Source organism: Tasmannia lanceolata, unplaced genomic scaffold, assembly GCF_043159265.1.
Source record: "Tasmannia lanceolata isolate RefF3 unplaced genomic scaffold, GAP_Taslan_0.1 ptg000016l, whole genome shotgun sequence".
Classification (NCBI taxonomy): domain Eukaryota; kingdom Viridiplantae; phylum Streptophyta; class Magnoliopsida; order Canellales; family Winteraceae; genus Tasmannia; species Tasmannia lanceolata.
The window spans coordinates 14010013-14029000 of NW_027518693.1; the positions used below are offsets into that span (position 1 = coordinate 14010013).

Here is an 18988-nt window from a genome sequence, read left to right on the forward strand (position 1 = left end):
CAAATTTCGAGATTTCAGACCGAAATTTCAGGTTTCGGTCGGGGCTGACACCGAAATTTCGGGCACTTACCCGAAATAGTATTTTATTTCGTCCGAAATTTTGGTTCTAAATTCCGAAAAATTTCACCCTAAAACCTGTTTTTTTTTTAATTAATTTAATATTTTACTTAAATTTCGTATCGAATAAAATATTGTTTTTATTATTTCGCCGGATTTCGGCCGAATTTTCGATTTCGGTGGGTTCAAAACCGGTACCGAAACCGAAATTTAAAACCATGGTTCTAACAATCAAACTATGGATACGCCATGTGGGCATGTATTTGTAATCAAAATCGTTGATCTTGCAAACTTATCATATGGATGATCCTAGATCCTTGATCCATCAAGCCTCGTGGTCCGCCAAGATGTCTGTTTGTAATGGGACCAAGGCTATTGTGGGTCGCTTCGTAACTATCTACAAGATAAATGATCTTGTTAGTGCATATTTTGTTTCTATTTTTTTCTGTGTATTGGTGAAATTACAAAATATTCCCAGCTTGCATGGATCCATGTGTCTTTACATGACCCCACTGACCCTACCTATGGAAACCCATGAACTTAAGCCTGTGTGGCCCAATGGTTTTTGGCTGAATGCAAAATTTTAGAAAGGAGAGGATGTTTCATATCCAAGCAAAAACAAAACCACCTTTTTCTTGCCCGAAGTAGAGACGATACACCATTTTCTGGTGTGATTAACAGAGTGGGAAAAAAGAACTTTCCCTACTCTTAGTCAAGCTTGAAAGTGACATAAATATGGGAAGGATTTGCTAGCCTCAATCGCAAAAGGCATTTCGTGGATGGCCTGTTGCATGTGAGAGCAGCCACCTCGTGAATGAAGACAAAATCTGCTGAAAAGTGAGCCTGTGGGGCTGCTCTCACATGCAACAGGCCATCCGCAAAATGCCTTTTGCAATGGACACTAGCAAATCCCAAAATGGGAGAAATATAAAGGTGGGGAGAAATATACTAGAGCAGATTATAGATTTTTCTTCTTGATACAAGATTACACAAGGGGTTATTATCTGGTAACTTCCTAGAGCAAATTCTTTTCATTTAATCCTTGAGTTTAAACAAGGGAAATAAATAGTGAGATGGACCCCTTGAATTTCAAACTTGTGGTTCCATTTTGCTTTTCCTAACAAGGTTTTTGACCGAAATACCATTCCATCCTCAAAATACACGTTAAGCCATAAAAAAAAAGGGATAAAAAAGTGTTCCCTTCTTTTTCTACCAACCTTTTATCTTCCGCAATCCCCATTAACGCCTAGAACAAAAAAAAAGGAGAAACAGGTGAGTTTTATTTTTGTCCTCTTAGGGTTTGTGCTTGTAACCTCTAATATCTCATTTAATGTGTTTGATAACTCTGTCTTTTTATGATGGTGTATAAGGGTGTCTTAAGGGTGTATTAAGGGTTTATAAGGGTTCATAAGTGTTATTAATGTTTGATGGCGCTACCATTGAGTTGAACCCTTGCTATGTATTTCATAACTGTCGTGATTAGGGTTGTCTAAGCATTTATAAGGGTTCATAAGGGTTATTAATGTTTGATGGCCCTACCATTGAGTTGAATCCTTGCTAGGTATTTCATAACTGTCGTGATTAGTGTTGTCTAAGAGATTATCCAAAAAATAATCCCTTATTTTTTGGCTTTGATAATCCCATAGAAAACCCTCATTTAGGTATTGGAAACCACCTTTTAGTCAATGACCTTATTTTATTCCAATCTGTACAATTGAAAACACCCTAGATAAGCTCCATTAAGCCACAACTTTATAGCCCATTTTAGAGTCTTGAAGTTTATGTTAGAGAGTTTAGAACCCTTGTGTAAAATTATAGAAAAATGCCTGAATCAATGGTTTCTCTTCTTTTACATTATGATGGACATTTGAAGGATGAGGTTTCTTGGGACTATGTCGGGGGGAGGAAGACATTGTTATCGGTTTCCCGTCGAATTAATTTTGATGAATTTCAAAGTGCAATCCAAAGAAGAATTGGTATAATAAAAAAGAAAGTTTTACTATCGATCAAATGTCGATACGTTGTTGATCTATATATAATCACTTTAATCGACGTTGATGATGTGATGTCCTTCAAACAATGTTGAGGATGTTTGACAGAGGCATGTTCAATTCTGTGATGATATACATAACGAAAACCATAAGTGAGAACGGTATTAATTTATTGAATTCGTCAATGATTCCCCCAAACAATGTTTGTATTAGTAGAACCTCTATTAATCCTAATATTTCATCTACTTTGATTCCGCTCCAAAAACGTGCACGCGAACGGAAAAATGTCAAACTTCGCTCGCGTTTTGAAGTGGACTTGCAAAAAGACTACGAAAGTGAATTTGTAAGTGAAGAGATCCTTGATACCAGTATAGGAGGTAGTCCAGGAGAACGCAGCATAAGGTATTTTTGTTCTTTGGTAATCTTTCAAGGCTTCCATAGTTCAAATTATGAATTAATTATATGGATTGAGGCTGATTATATATTTTTGAACTATACAGGTCTCGATTTGACTTGAATGAAACACTGACAAGTGGTTTGCATGCTAACCATGTTGCCGGAGGTATAGATGAGTTACAAAATATTGGAGATCAACGCAGCATAAGGTATTTTTGTTCTTTGGTAATCTTTCAAGACTTCCATAGTTCAAATTATGAATTAATCCTATGGATTGAGGCTAATTATATATTTCCGAACTATACATGTCTCGATTTGACTTAAATGAAACATTGGCAAGTGGTTTGCATGCTAACCATGTTACCGGAGGTATAGATGAGTTACAAAATGTTGGAGATCATGAAGTGGACGTCGATAATGTTTTTTAAAATGATTTCTGTGTAAGGGGTTTAGATTATGAAAAAGAAAAAAATGATGATGATGATGAGGAGGAGGAGGAGGGGGATGATGAGGAAGTGGAGGACGAGGATGATCATCATGAAAACATCATTGTTAGTCCAACCGCTTAGCCTATCCACGGAGGCTACAACAGAGGCTTTCCTATCAGAGGGGGTACTCCTATCAGAGGTGGTACTCAATCGGTTCTGAGTGACGGTAGTGGGCCAATGGAAGTAGATGGCGTGTTTGTTGGAGCTTAAGAGATAGAAGGTGATACATTAAAATTTGACCAGTTAATAGTTGGGGTAATGTTTTATGACATGAGACATTTCAAGAAGGTTGTTCGAGAATATGTTATTCGACAGAGATTCATCTTTAAGAAGGCAAAGTCATCACACAAAAAATACTTCGTTCGATGCAAGGAAGATGGTTGCAAATGACGTATAACGGGTGTGAATCATATGACTTTTGTGCTAGTGAAGTCGTTTGTTGCGGACCATATGTGTACAGCTAAAATAAGGGGCAATGAGCATCCTTTCATTATAGTAGCTTGGGTAGCTGAGACATGTTTACGTTTATTCGCTCGCCCATCGTACAAGGATCATAAGAGAAAATATCAAGATGCATTGGGTTATAGCTATTAGCTATTGGAAAGCGTACAATGCGATGAACATCATATTTGGGATTAAGTGTGGGAATGTTGAGGATTCTTACAGTATATTGCCCGCATTTGCAGTTGAGATAATGAGCAGAAATCCTGGAAGCTACATGCGTGTTTTTCGACATAGAGATTTACGTCTAAGGAGAGATGATAAATTTGCTCGCTTATTCTGAACATTTGGTCCATGCGTACGTTCTTTTCAAACTTCTACTTGAGAGATTGTTCTGAAGAACCGCAAGGACATTGATGGAGAGTGTTTTCAAAGAAACAATGGAGGAGATTAAGTCAAAGAATGAACGCGCACATAAGTAGATAAGTAACATTCCGAAGAAAAACTGGGCTAGTTTTTATTTTAAGGGGGATAGGTATGATGTATTGACTACGAATAGATCGGAGTGTTTCAACGCTGTCTTGAAGGATGCCAGAAAATTACTGATTGCATCATTGGTAGAGCACACTCAAGGTCAGACTACCCAGTTCATTCAGAAGCATCAGAAATTAGATAGTAGTTGGCACACAAAGTTGACTCATTACGCAGAAGAACGTATGGAGTCATCACTGAGGGAGAGCTGCCAATATACAACTTATCAAGTATGGACTCATGAATTCAAAGTAAAGTCCCTTGAAACTACAGATTTTGTCGATTTGATAACTCGAACGTGTAGTTGTTGTGCCTTCCAAACATATGGACTTCCGTGCGGACATGCAATTGCAGCCATTAACATCACAGAATTCGATCTGTACGATTACTGCGACGAATGTTTTGATGCAGAGAGGTATCAGGATACATACGCTGAGGTTGTACACGCAACACTAGATCGGACACAATGGCATGAAAGTCCCAAACCGTTGGTGACAATATTACCACCGCTTGAGAAGCGACAGCCTGGAAGGCCATCTACGAGAGGAACAGATATCGAGTTGAAAGGTGGATTACATTACAAGTGCACCCGATGCCGACAACTTGGTCACAATAGAAGAAGTTGCAAAGAACCTCTCATCGTCAAACTGGACCTCGACGAAACTACTATTGGACCTTCTGCACCAATACTCACGAGGTCGGTCGTAACTTGTCAAGCTCCCTTCTTTGCGTAAGGGTGTGGGTTTTTTAAGGAGAAGTTGTATATGCTTTTTTTGATGTACTCATATACTCTTACGAATTTTTTTGTTATTTTGTAAACAGTGGCTGTATTCAGATACACTTATAAATTTTTTGGAGTAAAAGTCACCTTATTTTTGAAACGGTAACGGATCAATCGCTAAGTTACTACAGTGGGTCCCACAATTTGGCATAACTCGGCCTGATATGATCAAGTAGTAATAGAGGTCCCCTTCATCCCTGATAATTTCTAAATTTTCATATGTGATATTCCCATTTCATCTCTTGGTCACTCCATTTTCATATGTGATACTCCTCTCATTTTCCTTGACCTGGTAACCCCTTCCAGGCCCAACAGACATGATAACCCCATTTCATCTCTTCGTCACCCCATTTTCATATGTGATACCCCCATTTTCCTTGACCTGGTAACCCCTTCCAAGTCCAACAGACATGAATCAAAAATTTTCCAGGTGTGATAACCCCATTTCATCTCTCGGTCATCCCATTTTCATATGTGATACCTCCATTTTCCTTGACCTGGTAACCCCTTCCAGGTCCAACAGACATGTATTTTTAAAATAAACAAAACCGCCTGAGGGGTATTTAGGTAAAAAAACATGTCAAGAAAAGTAAAATAGACCTATTTCACAAATTTGAAATGTTGGGGGTACCGTTTCACTATTTCCGCTATTTTTTGGACCCTTCTGACCAAATTTCCTTAAACAAGAGTACCTAGTCCTTTCTTTCAATTAGACATTGCCTAGTTGCTCTCTATACATAATATTATAAAGGTGAATAAAATACACAGCAACCCATATGAAAACAATACAATTTTATTTTAGAAGAAGAATGTACGAAACAAAATTAGAATACTAATTATTTTAAGACATACAGGAATGTCAATATCAAAACAAGTGGGTTCATATATAATCACCAAAAGTAATATATCTATAAGAAGGGATTTGCTAGGAAATTTCGTGGAAAGCCTGGCTCACTTTTTCTAAACACAATATCATAAAGGTGAATAAATAGACGGCATCCCATGTGAAAACAACACAATTTTATTTTAGAAGAAGAGTGGATGAAAGAAAAGAAGAATACTAACTTATTCAAGACATATTGGAATGTCAACATCAAAACAACGACGGGGTGCAAATATAAGTCACCAAAAGTAATGTACCAATAACATGGGATTTGCTAGGAAATTTCGTGGAAAGCCATTTGGTGCCTCACTTTTGCAAAAGAGAACAGCCACACAGACACTTTTCCAAAATTAAAAATCCTTATTTTTAAGGAAAATTGCATATCTACTAGACCATGGAATTTTTCCCCATAGAAATTTTTTTTCTTTTCATGAAAACTTTTTTACACGTAATGCATAGCTTGGATGAGGCCCACCATTTTACACTTCATGTTTTGATGTGGTGGGGCCCACCCTCTTCACCCAAACTACACATATGGTGGGATCAATCAATTTACAACTCATTTTTTATGGGATGGGGCCCATCATTTTATACCCATGTATAGCATGAGTCATTCGCAGTTTCACAGTCTGAATTAGTTCATACTTACACATGCATGGCTTAATCGTTGAGACAAGCATATGACTAATGGCAGGATCAATCAGGTAGCATTCCTCCACCGAAACTGACCCCTTCGCACCGTTTCTCAAAGGAACGGCGGCAAAGAGACGGTCGTGATTCATCGCAGGCAACAAAAGGCAAAAATGCCAAAGGATTTGCGGCCTAAGCCGCCCCATTTCCAACAGCATCGTCCACATCCATAAGCATAACTAGAGCTAGGAACATAACAGAGAACATGACCTCGTAGGGCTACAACATGGTCGGGTTGGGTCGGGTTTTTCAAAATCCTAGCCCAACCCTGGATCCCATTATCTCGGCCCTGACCTGCCCTAACCCTGAGTCAGGGCAAAAAAAACCTCAACTCATGGCCCGCCCTACAGGGCTCAGTGCTGGCCTTGGCCCGCCTTAATTGGGCAGAGCCGGCCCTAATTGACCCTAGTGCAAATACCTGTTAAGAGTGCCAAAAATAAAGCAATCACTCATCATATAGAACGAAATGCTCAATAAACAGAGAAAGGGAACAAAATAAGACAATATGAATTCAACAACATGACGGGCAACAGACACAATTAATAATAATAATCTAAAGAAACACCAATCCAAGATAATAGAAAACATTAGCAAAAGAAACATGCATAGATGATTTAATTCTATAATAGAAAACTTAGGGTCGGGCCGGGTTAGGGTACCCGAGGCATTAACCCAGAACCCGACCTGGCCTGAGTTAGGGTCTAAAAAAATGAACCCTGACCTGCCCTCAGGGATGGAAAATCCAGCCCTGACCCTGTTCGGGCTCAGGGCGGGTCAGGGCTGACAGGCCAAACTTGCACCCCTATGACCTCGGATAGGATAGAATGGAAGAAAATAATCCACGTAGACGAACCCAAGTAGAGCTAGGATTAGAGTCGGGTAGATTCCTTTCACTTTCTTCATGAAATTTTTCTAAAGGACTCATTTAGCCGACCCCAACTAGTTTGGGAAAAAGGCTTTGTTGAGTTAAGTTTAGCATGGGCCAAGAATGCCAGTGTGTGTATATAGGCCAGTGATATTTGCACTCCCATTGTTTAATAACTGCACAAAATCAGCTTGTCTTTTCATTTTTAACCGGCTAATGAGAACTTTTTGGGAATTTTAATGAGGTGGGGCCCACTCCTCGGCCGTACGGCTAAGGGAAATGATATATTCACACCCCCCTTTTTACTTGGGAATGTCCCCTCTAGTGTAAATTACTAGTCAAAAATGCACTAGAGGGACTAATCCCAAGTAAAAGAAAAGGGCGAATATATCACCTCCCTTGATTTAACTATCACCTTGTCAATTTATGGAAATGGCATTATTACTTGTTTGAGAAAAAAATTTCTTTGTTTGAGAGATTCGTTGGTGAAGTTAAAAAAAAAATTAAAGTTTGCATTCTTGCACGACTCACTCAATCTTATGCGGAGACCTTCAATGGATCTTTCATATCGGGATTACTACTAATGACTCCACCAGCAAAAGAATCAATTTTTCTTTTAAAATCAAAATTTTTTCCCGGACCGGGACTACTTGTAATGCCTACACTAGCAAAAGAATCAAAATTTCTTTTAGAATTGTTACTACTTAACGGGTCCACCTGCTAAAGAATCAATTAATTTTATTTTTAAAATCAAAATTTTCTTCCCGACCAGGAGTACTTGTAAAGACTACACCAGCAAAAGAATCAAATTTCCTTTTAGAATTGTTACTAGTTGATGGGGTCGAGCAATCCAATTCCATCCGAATCTCCTGATTTTCATTTTTTATTATTCTGATGGTACCTATATCATATAAAACCAATATTTATACGGAAATGATATCAGCACAACCATGTTTTTACACATTCACTAAAAGTCATCTTGTCTTTTTAGTATTTAAAGAGCTGCCGAAAGGTTATTACAGTTCCCAAAAAGCTAACACAATATAATTAAATCGTAAAAAGACAAGTTGGGTCTGTGCAATTATGAAAACATGGTTGTGCTGATATCATCTCTTCTAGTATTTCTGACAATCACGTCTCTCCCGGTGCAACCCCTTGTAGTGTAAAAAGAGACTCATAAATAGACCAGAGGGGGTTGTCCGGAGTAAAGAAAAAGGGCGAATTTATTCCTTCCTAAGATATTATTAATTCATCAGTAGCCTCCTCCCTTAGATCCCACCTCCCTCCCTCTCGCCCTTCCCTTATTTGTACCCTTCTAATGCTTTTTATAAGTACGGCAAACCCAACTTGTTTCCCCATTTTTTAAACGAATGCTAACACCACTCGCTCCAATGTCCTTCCCTTTCTTCCTGTCTCACCAGACACGGACAAATGAAAAACATTCCAACTAAGGAGTCTTGTTGACGAAGAGGAGGCCGAGAAGTTGAGTCGCGCGAGTGATGGAAACATTCCTCTGTTTCTTATGGTAATTGAAAATGTCGAAACTGTTCGTACCTGTTGTCCACATGATTCTGTCCTTCCTCACATTATACTTCTCCACTTGACCCTGTCCTTCCTTCCTTCCTCGCATATTAACTACACCAGATATGGACAGTCTGACGACGAAAGCCACAAAAGAAAAAACGTACCACCACAGGACGATCTTCTCATGACTCAAATACCCTCGTACGGAGACGCGTGCTTTTCTAGTCAGATTACCAAAATGTTATACTAATATGTGAGAATACCCTTCAAGTCCCTTCTTAGACGAGAAACTATACATTCGCCCCCTTTTGTTTACCCGAGCGCACATAAGAGTAATTATAAATACACTAGAGGGGGCTGTCCCGAGTGGAAAAAGGGTGAGCAATTATAAATACACTAGAGGGGGCTGTCCCGAGTGGAAAAAGGGTGAGCATCTACGGGACACAAAAATACTAGTGGGGATCCACTTATTTGATGATGGAATAATCCTAACCCTTCAATTTGTGGATCAGTCTGGCTCTAAGTTAACCATGATCATATCATGTCATTAAAAGTATTTCTTAGAAAAAATTTGAAAAGCAACTTTTCGGAAAATTTTCTACTTTACACACAAAAATAGATGACTTGAATCAAACCCTATTCAAATTTTAACTAAGAGGGACCTTTAATTTGAGATAAAATCCTTCTAAATTAACCATAATCATATCATATCATGTCATTTCCCTTTAAATCATGAAAAGAAAGAATTTCCCTCAAAAATTAACTTCCGTCGGAAATATTTTGCTTGGGATCGGCTGCCTTGATTGTATAGTAACACCTAACTATTGGGAATGTTCTCGACATGAAAAAAGGATAGTAGGCCTGTTCAAGAACAAAATAAAACCTGGCTTAAAATGGCCCCTATGAAAAATTAAATGCTTACTTCATGAAATCCTAAAAAAAATCAAGATAAATAAATTAAAAATTCTTGACTCAACTAAAACTAATACCAAGGTCCCCGGTTGTTTTCGATTTTGATAAGTTGATCGTGGGCACAAAATTGATTATTGGAATCAGATTTAAGTTTAATTTTGAGTCCAATAATCAGTTTTGGACTCAATCGGATGTGAAAATCCAAAACAAACAAGGCTTTTTACTGTATGCACAAAGTAAGCATGTCGATGAGTAGAAGCCATTATAAGTGTTTTTTAGGGAAATGTTATCAACACTACTGTATTTTGATGATCGCACTCCTCACTTTATTAAAAGTATGGTATGGCCCGTACCGTAGGATGATCCAAACCGTCCATTAGATGGGCCACAACCTGTGCCCTAAAAATTATTTCCATAGGTTGAATCTAACCCTCTGATCTGTTGAACCCTCTTACATTCAATCCCTCTATAGATCGGAGGATTAGGATTAACCTATGAAAATGATCTTTTTGGGCAAAACCTATTTAGGTTGTGGCCCATCTAATGGATGGTTTGGATCATGCGGGCGGGCCATCGTATCGTGCGGGCCATCTCGTACTTTTAATAGAGTGAGGAGTGCGGTCATCAAAATACAGTAGTGCTGGTAACATTTCTCTTTTTTCATAGTAGAAGTATTAACATCATGCGTACTACTCTCTAGTACTTGTAGTTGTGTTCCAGCATAGAAGTATTAACGTCATTTGGAAAACAGGAAGGGGTACTTTCGTCATCTCAACCAGAAAACGAGTCATCTGGTAAAAGAACCACTAAGGCTATTACCGTATTTTCACATCACGCCTATTTCTTCTTCTTCCTTCGTCTTGTCCAACTACCACTGCACTCCATTAAAAAAACTAAAGAGAGAAGAATTGAAGATCCAAAAAAACAGATCTCATCTCTTCTTCTTTCTTCCTTCTTTACTTCAAAAACCCAAATCCCAAACCCTAAAATCCCCAAACCATCTTCCTCATCATTCTTCTTCTTCTTCCATTAAGAAGCAGTACTAAAAGATCTGAAAACCCTAACCCCCAAACCCTATCTACATCCCAAAACCCTAATTTCATGAAGAAGCAATTTTCCATGGCAGCCTCAGGCATCTTCGACCTACTCAGCGAAGAAATCCTCTTCACAATCCTCGATTCCTTGGAATCGAACCCTGTCGACAAAAAATCCTTCTCTCTCGTCTGCAAATCCTTCTACTTAGTCGAATCTCGCCACAGAAAAACCCTAAAACCCCTCCGATCAGAGCTCCTCCCTGCAATCCTCAACCGATATCCATCAATCAAGCGGCTCGTTCTCTCATCTTGCCCTATGATCACAGACAATTCCCTCACCTCAATCTCGCTCGTCTGCCGTTCAAACTTGCTCTCGATCGATCTCTCCAGATCTAGTTTTTTCTCGCACGTTGGGATTTCGAATCTGGTCTCGAATTGCTCGTCTTTGGTTGAGATTGATCTGTCGAATAGGACGGAGTTGACTGATTATGCGGCCGCGGCGATATCACGGGCGAGAAATTTGGAGAGGTTGTGGCTGGTGAGGTGTAAAATGATTACAGATTTAGGGATTGGGTGTATTGCAGTTGGGTGTAGGAAGTTAAAGTTGATCAATTTGAAGTGGTGTTTAGGTGTGAGTGATTTGGGGGTTACTTTGATTGCTGTCAAATGCAAGGAGGTCAGGAATTTAGATCTATCAAACACACAGGTACTTTTAATTTTATTTATTTGTAATTTTGTTTTGGTTTGGAGAAATGCTGTTTTCGCTGAGTCATGAAATTACATAGCTAGAACTGCTGAATTTCTTTATTTTCAAAACCATGTCTTTCACTATGAACACGCAATTGGACTCAATTCACTCATTGAAGCTCGTTAATTTAACAGGATGCAATTCATAGAATAGGTTTGATTGCATGTTAGGCTGGTTCTTAATATGTGATGGGTTTTTTCATGTTTGATGAAGGCCTCTTGTTTTCCTTCTCGTGTTGACGGATTTCATTGCATTCTGTATGTTATCTGTTGTTTTCTCTTCTAAAAGCTGTGTTAGATTGGAAGTTTTGAAATGATCGAGTTATATGGGAAAAAAGTTGTTGGAACTTGTAACAAATATATAGACCATACACATGGAAGATGTCTATGGTGGTTAGAGCCATTGATCTGCTAATCCACCAGCAACCCATATAGTGGATATTGGTCCCATGCAAACAGGGATCCCTATTCAACTTGTCAAGACATGCAAAGTTACATCTTTTTTCAAGTCGGTGCAGTGATGCAGATACAACTGCGATTAAAATTATGGCGGTGTGGAGTAGTGTTAAACTCATATTTAACACCATTCATTGGCTTAAGGGGAATTCCTCCCTCCTTGTTTCACCTTGGAGGTTAGGCTCTACCTTAAGGAAATGAAGGATATTCTATCCAAGTTTCAGTGTTGTGTTTATGACATTCATCGTGATGAAAACAATTGAGTAGAGTCTGTAGTTAATTTTGGAGTATCTTGCTCAAATTTTGTTTCATGGCATAAGATCCCCATTTTGTGATCTTTTTTCTTTTTAGTTCTTTTTTGGTCTCTTGTTCTTTGTTTGGGTGTTTTCTTAGCCCCGTTCTGCTGTATTTCTCTTTTGTTAATAAATTACTTATTTGAAGAAAGGGTCAAAACAATCTTGTCTTAAAACTGTTCACCATGTCAACTGTTTTCTTGAGAAATGTAATCTATTATTCTCTAATAGGATCTTACTCGTGTACTCAACTCAACTAAGCCTTTGTCCCAACCTAGTTGGGGTCGGTTGATCTTGCTCGTGTACCATTTCAAAAAAAAAAAAAAAGGGATCTTGCTTATGTCATGAAACGGTTTGTGAATACCAAGTTCAAGACCACACAATCATCACAATTCTGTCTTGATGTCATAATTGAAGCGGATAGTGACAGTTTTAGGAACAGAGTATCAAAACGGGGGCTTTGTCCCACCTTACCAAAGCAGCGATTATCATCTTCACAAAATCCAAAGAAGTATAATTGAATTTTTAACTGCCTAGGTAATATTAATTAACATCCATTTTCCAGCTCGATGGGGTGTTATTGGAAGGTTCATATGCATTATAATAACTTTATGTTATGCGAGTAGGATTCAAATATTAAAATGGACGTGGTGCTCATTTTTTTGTTTGGCTACTTTATGTTATTTGAAATCTCTTAAATATGTTATTTTGCTATTGTCTATATGATTTTGAGATATACTTTCATTTATTTTTACCGAAATGATAGGTAACTACTTGTTACGACGTGTATGTCTTATGTAGCATCTACCATTTTTTTGTACTGAGTCCACCAAGTGTTTCTCGAACTAAGTCGCTTTGCATTCTTATGTAATTCCGTTTTTTTGGTGGATTCTTTATGTACTTCTTATACATCCTTCCAGTTCACTTTATTGGCTGTATGTGGTTCATTTTGATATGTAACTGATTCATTTGAGCCGTTTACTTTTTCATATTCTGCAGATCACAAAGAAATGCCTTCCACCAATCTTACAGCTAAAATATCTAGAAGAGTTAGTTTTAGCTGGATGCCTTGGTATTGATGATGAAGGACTTACAACTCTCAAACAAGGGTCCAAGTCCCTGCAGGTACTTCTTGTTAGACAAATAATTTTAGTATGGGATCATTCGTTAACATATCATTCTTTCTTAAGAAGGAAACATTATTGTATTAGTTGACTCCCCAGTTATGCATCATTTTCATACATTTATGCCGGCAGTAGAGGGTTTTGGGTTCCTTTTTCATATAACAGTGTAAATGAGTCATTCTTTAACTCTTACTCCATGCATGGAATCTTAATAGCTAGAGTAAATGGCTTCAAAAGTTGGAACTTTTATTTGTGAGCGATGTTACTTGTTCAGAGACAAATATTTGCCTATGCCACACATGTTCTGGGTATTTAATGATGATGTTATAAAATGGAGAATATGTGGATATATGAGAGGTGGAATAAAACCGTTTAATTCTTTAAACAATTAAACTATTTGAAAAAAAAATAATGGATAATATATGCATTCTTGCGATGTCACCCCCAAACATAAATAATTGGTGTATAATATAGAACATAGTACTGGAATGTATAGTCTATTAGTATCATACATTTTATATATTGCATAACATGCCGCATACGAGATTGATATAACATATAATATGTAGTCTACATAATTGTACAAGGAAAATTTTCAGTCTACTGATTCTTCCAATAGAACTATGCCTTTTGATTGTAATGCAATAAATGTCATTAACGATCACAAGCTATTAGACATTAAGTTATATAATGTTTCTGTTTCTTGAACTTTTATGGTATTAATAGCACTCGTCACTTTGTGTTTGAAGCAGACACTTGATATGTCATATTGTCCAAATGTGAGTCAAGATGGTTTATCCTCTATATCAAATGGAGCTGCATGTTTGCGTCGGCTTATTTTAGCTCAGTTCACCCCAGTAAGTTTGTACTTCCTGTATGATTTCCTCAATAAAGGGACTTTGAAGAATTCTCTATGAAATTATTGTTCATCACTTTTTGGCGATCCAGGTTACGCATGCCCTAGCTGATAGCCTACAAAAGCTTCCTAAGTTGCAGTCCATCATATTAGAGGGTTGCCATGTTACAAGTTCCGGATTGAAAGCCATTGGGAGTTGCTGTGTATCACTGAAGGAGCTGAGCCTAAGCAAGTGCTCAGGAGTCACAGATGAAGGTCTCTCTTTCCTTGTTGCTAAACACAAGGGCTTAAAAAAACTCGATATCACATGCTGTCGGAAGATAACTCATGTGTCTATTGCAAGCATCACATCGTCATGTATATACCTCTCTTCTCTCAGGATGGAATCATGTGACATGGTTCCAGAGGAATCCTTCATATTGATTGGACAAAGTTGCCATTTCTTGGAGGAACTGGACGTTACAGACAATGAAATTAATGATGAAGGTTCAACCATTGACCCACCTGCTCAATATTGAAATTATGTTATTATGGTGGCTTATATTATTTGTTTATGCAGGTCTGAAGTCCATCTCAAAATGTTCTAGTCTTTCCAGTTTGAAAATTGGAATTTGCTTCAACATAACTGACAAGGGGCTTATCCATGTTGGCATGTGTTGTCCAAAACTTCAAGAGCTTGATTTGTACAGGTTTGTGAACTATCATTACTAGAATTGAATCTCCTTATTGCAATCTTACTAATACGTTGATTGAGGCCTGAGTGTAGCATATTTTCCTGCTAGGCATGAAGGACCACATCAAGCTGAAATGATGCATTTAAAATTGTGGCTTCATAGAACTAGCTGTAGAGAAAGAACAAAAAAAGGCGAATGGTCTTTACCATTAAAAAAAAAATTGGTGAATGGTGTTAAACTTTTATCCTAGGAAAACTGAAAAAGGCTTAAATTACTACCATACTTTTGAAAGAAAAAATGGTGAATGGTCTTGCACTTTTGACCTAGAAGAACAGAAGAAGGCATAAAATACTGCCCTACTTTGCATCAAAATAATGACTCCCAAGCGGCATAAAGCAAGAGCATTTCTCATAGCTAGTAGCTATGCGTAAACACTTGGAGATTTGGAGAGTAATGGAAGAATGCAATGTCAAGCGTGATTCCTTTTTTTTTTAATATATAAATTATCTCTCTGACATATTATTATTATCATCATCATCTCTTCTAGAAAAACTCCTGTTGTCTAATGAACAGATATATTAACACGCTCGGATGTCCTTTATATCAAGAGCTAATAACTAAAACAGTTTTTTATATTTAAAAAGAAATACTTGATATATCTGATTGGAGGTCTCAACAGTTACATTTATATTATTAAGTCTTGCTTTTGGAATTTGAAGTTGGACATTGCTAGGATGCATTTTCAGCATGCCATTAGATTCCAACATTTCTTAAAATGCTCTTTCTGTAGAAGCCTGATTGACTTTTTGCTTTTCAGGTCCATAGGAATAACTGATTCCGCCGTTGCAGCAATTGCCCGTGGTTGCCCAAATTTGCAGATGATTAATCTGGCGTATTGTACAGAAATTTCTGACAATTCCTTAAGATCATTATCAAAATGCTCAAGGTTAACTGCACTTGAAATTCGTGGATGTCCTCGTGTTTCTTCAGTTGGTCTCTCAGCCATTGCTTTGGGATGTAAGCAAATTACTAAACTAGACATTAAGAAATGTTACAATGTCAATGATGCCGGAATGCTTCCACTTGCTCGTTTGTCCCAAAATCTACAGCAGGTAGCTGTTGTTTCTCCTTTCCCTTTCTCACCCATCTTCTAAAAAAACATCCTCAATTATGAACTTTAACAGTGCTTTTCTTTTCTTCCATTGCAGATAAACTTGTCATATTGCTCGGTAACTGATGTGGGGCTTTTGGCACTTGCTAGCATCAGCTGCCTACAAAACATGACAATCTTACATTTGAGGGGTTTGACTGCAAATGGTTTGGCAGCTGCTCTGTTGGCTTGTGAAGGTCTAACCAAAGTAAAGCTCCTTGCATCATTTAAGTCCTTCCTCTCTCAACCTCTTATTGAACACATAGAAGCTCGTGGCTGTACGTTTCAATGGAGGGATAAGCCTTTCCAGGTATGGCACTTTTATTTTCCACAACAAATTCTGGAAGCTCACCTTTTATTGGTTTTATTGCTTTACTTAATTTTCTGCTCTGCTATTTCTTAGTACTTGACTACAAGCACTAGCTCAAGCTTGCAGGTTTGAAAGATGTGCTAATAACTAAAGACGAAACATATTTATTTAAAGTAAATGTTGCTTTTGTTAATGGTTAGAAAAATTTATCAAGAAGAAAAAGGACAGAAGCAAACCCAGACTGAGATGGCCACTGCAAGCCGGAACAAATAACAAGAAACAACGCAAAAAACTCAAACAACATCCTGAAAGGAAAAGAGATCTCACATGAAAGGAGATCTTCTAGAAACACAACTACGGGCCAAGGAATTCGCATCTGAATTTGGTGATTGGTAAATGTGATGAAAAGAAACCTCATGACTCTGGATATAATATAATCAGGCATTTCTTCAATGGCATCAGGAGATCCCCAATGATAGTCATTCAAATTTGGCACACCATTGGCCTGGAGAGCATCATCTCCAAATCCACTTATCTCTTCCATTCTTTTTTTTTTTTGGTAGGTAAGCTGGGATTGAACCTGCGACCTCAAGGTTGAGAAACTAAGCCTCAACCGTTGAGCTACAGGCACAATCCCTTCTGCCTAATATACAAGGATCCTTCCATTCTGCCTAATATACAAGGATTCTAGCCCCCCGGATCATGACGCCGAACTTTATACGGAAAACATCAAAGAAGAAAAGGAGGAGGAGATTAAGACCACGAGGACTCTCTTCAGAAAAAGGATCTGGGGACGGAAGAAGATCCACGTGCCCCCCCACCCACCATTAGCGTGGCCACCGATCTCTCTCTCTCTCTCTCTCTCCCTCCGCGGGAAAAAATTCTTGGGGAATCTAAAGAGACCTGAAAACGACTCCTTCCTTCAATCATCACACTACAAATCTTGCCAGAAACAGATAGTCTCCAATACAACATTTAAATCTTATCCCATTGTAGAAGAGGAAGAAATACAGCTGATATCTCTTTAAACACTCAACCCAAGAAAGGTAGATGTCTCATTTGTCAACATACGTCTAAGCCCCTACATTTTAGCAACCTCATTTGTCGACTTCTTATCGGTCTTGCAAATCTCTGTTAGTAAGTTGACTTGTATCACTTCTAAGCATCACCTCTCTCTTTTATCGTGAATTTGGATCAGGTAGAGTAGGCATTCAGTTTTTCAATTTGAAATCTTTAGTAAAAATGTTTGGTACTATAGATCTTCTCAAATGCTTGTCAGAACTGGCCCTCATTCTCAAATCCTAACTCTGCCTCTGGACTCTTGGGAACCATCATGTGGACCCTTGTTCAGGGCTACCCCTTCTCAGAAGTCAGAACTAATTTGTAGTTTGTTGCCTATCATATGAGTGAACTAACAACTTTCCATTGCCGATTTTCATGAGATCCCAACCTCGTAACCACTAGTTGTCCCAAAACCATAATTACTTTGCAGTTTAGGTCACTTTGCGCACACTACCTTTCCCATTTTTCTCTGTGAAAACTAAAAGAGAAACCAAGTTTGCTTATAAGTTTGTAGTTTGGGGAGGTGGGTTGGATGTGGCACCATGTTCCAAACCAATTTGCTTGGTCTCTGTCTATTCAGAAAATCTGAGGTAGAGCAACCATGAGTTGGTAATGACAGAACAGACCCATCTCTCTAAGGGAACTATATTCTCTTGGTTAATTATCAGATAAATGGTTTCATGGATTGTGGATCTTTTGTTTTACCACTTTTAAGAATTATATTTGAGTACTCTTTGCCATACTAAACTAGAATTTTGAATGGTATGGGACTTGGTGCAGATCCGAATTGAATATTTCGTTATGATCCTAAACCTACATGTTTACCTTTCGCAGGTTGATGTAGACTCGATGAATTGGAAACAACATTCAGAAGATATTATATAGAAATGGCTTAAGCTGTGTAACAATATATAGAGCTCTGGAGCGAAGCAAAGTTTTACTTCAAGAATTGCTACAAAGTATATAGTATGCACTCTTTTTTATTTGTATTGGCTGCTATATTATCAATGTCTGAATCATAATTATTCACAAACATTTGTTTAGAACACTCAAAATTATGCAATGAGATTTTGTTGTTTTCTCACGGTGGCCATGTGGGCCCACCCACGAACAATCTAACAGTTGATGCCATGTCAGTGGGACCTGTGGATGAAGATGAAAGATCATAAACACCTGATTGGTGGGCCCGCAAATGAATTATTAGAACAATTTGGATTATGGACTGATTTTGATCATCTGTGTGCATGTCACTGTTGGGGCGATTGAAGTCTTTGCACCATTTGCTTGTTCCATGGGTCATGGTGTGATGGATTTTGATTGCCAAACAGAGTTAGCTTTGGAGAGTGGAGATTGGGGTGGAAATATTTGACTTAAATCTCTCTCCGGGTCTAACGTGGTAATTTCCGATCATAGGGCTTTCTATCTATTCCCAAATTTGAATTGGTCAAAGAAACCATAAATTATAAAACATTGAAGAAGTCTCAAATCTACAAGTTTATGAGATCACAAGAACCTTCATCTCAATGTGAGCATCCCTTGGTATTACAAGAAAATATTTTTTCAAGGCTGTACGGCATTGACCAACTGCATATGTACGTCCATGACTATCGTTGCAAGTAGCGGTGGCAACGGTTCGGTTTGACCCCCAAAACGAACCAAACCGAAATTTGAATCCGTTTGGTTCTACCGAAACCGAACGGAAAATTGGTTTCGGCCAATTTCG

General features: G+C 38.1%; 2 protein-coding genes across 2 annotated transcripts; both read left to right on the plus strand.

The window, feature by feature from the left end:
• Positions 1-2136: 2136 nt before the first annotated feature.
• Positions 2137-4638, plus strand: LOC143847911 (uncharacterized). Its single transcript, XM_077356697.1, has 3 exons — positions 2137-2450; positions 2549-2653; positions 3933-4638. Exons 1-3 carry the CDS (start codon positions 2137-2139, stop codon positions 4636-4638), a joined length of 1125 nt encoding a protein of 374 aa, XP_077212812.1.
• A 5779-nt stretch (positions 4639-10417) lies between these two features.
• On the plus strand, positions 10418-18349 carry LOC143848561 (RNI-like superfamily protein). The gene is made up of 8 exons (XM_077357517.1): positions 10418-11299; positions 13089-13214; positions 13966-14070; positions 14162-14555; positions 14629-14758; positions 15561-15855; positions 15952-16203; positions 18100-18349. The coding sequence occupies exons 1-8, from the start codon at positions 10661-10663 to the stop codon at positions 18148-18150; spliced, it is 1992 nt and encodes a 663-aa protein (XP_077213632.1). The 5' UTR covers positions 10418-10660; the 3' UTR covers positions 18151-18349.
• Positions 18350-18988: the final 639 nt, after the last annotated feature.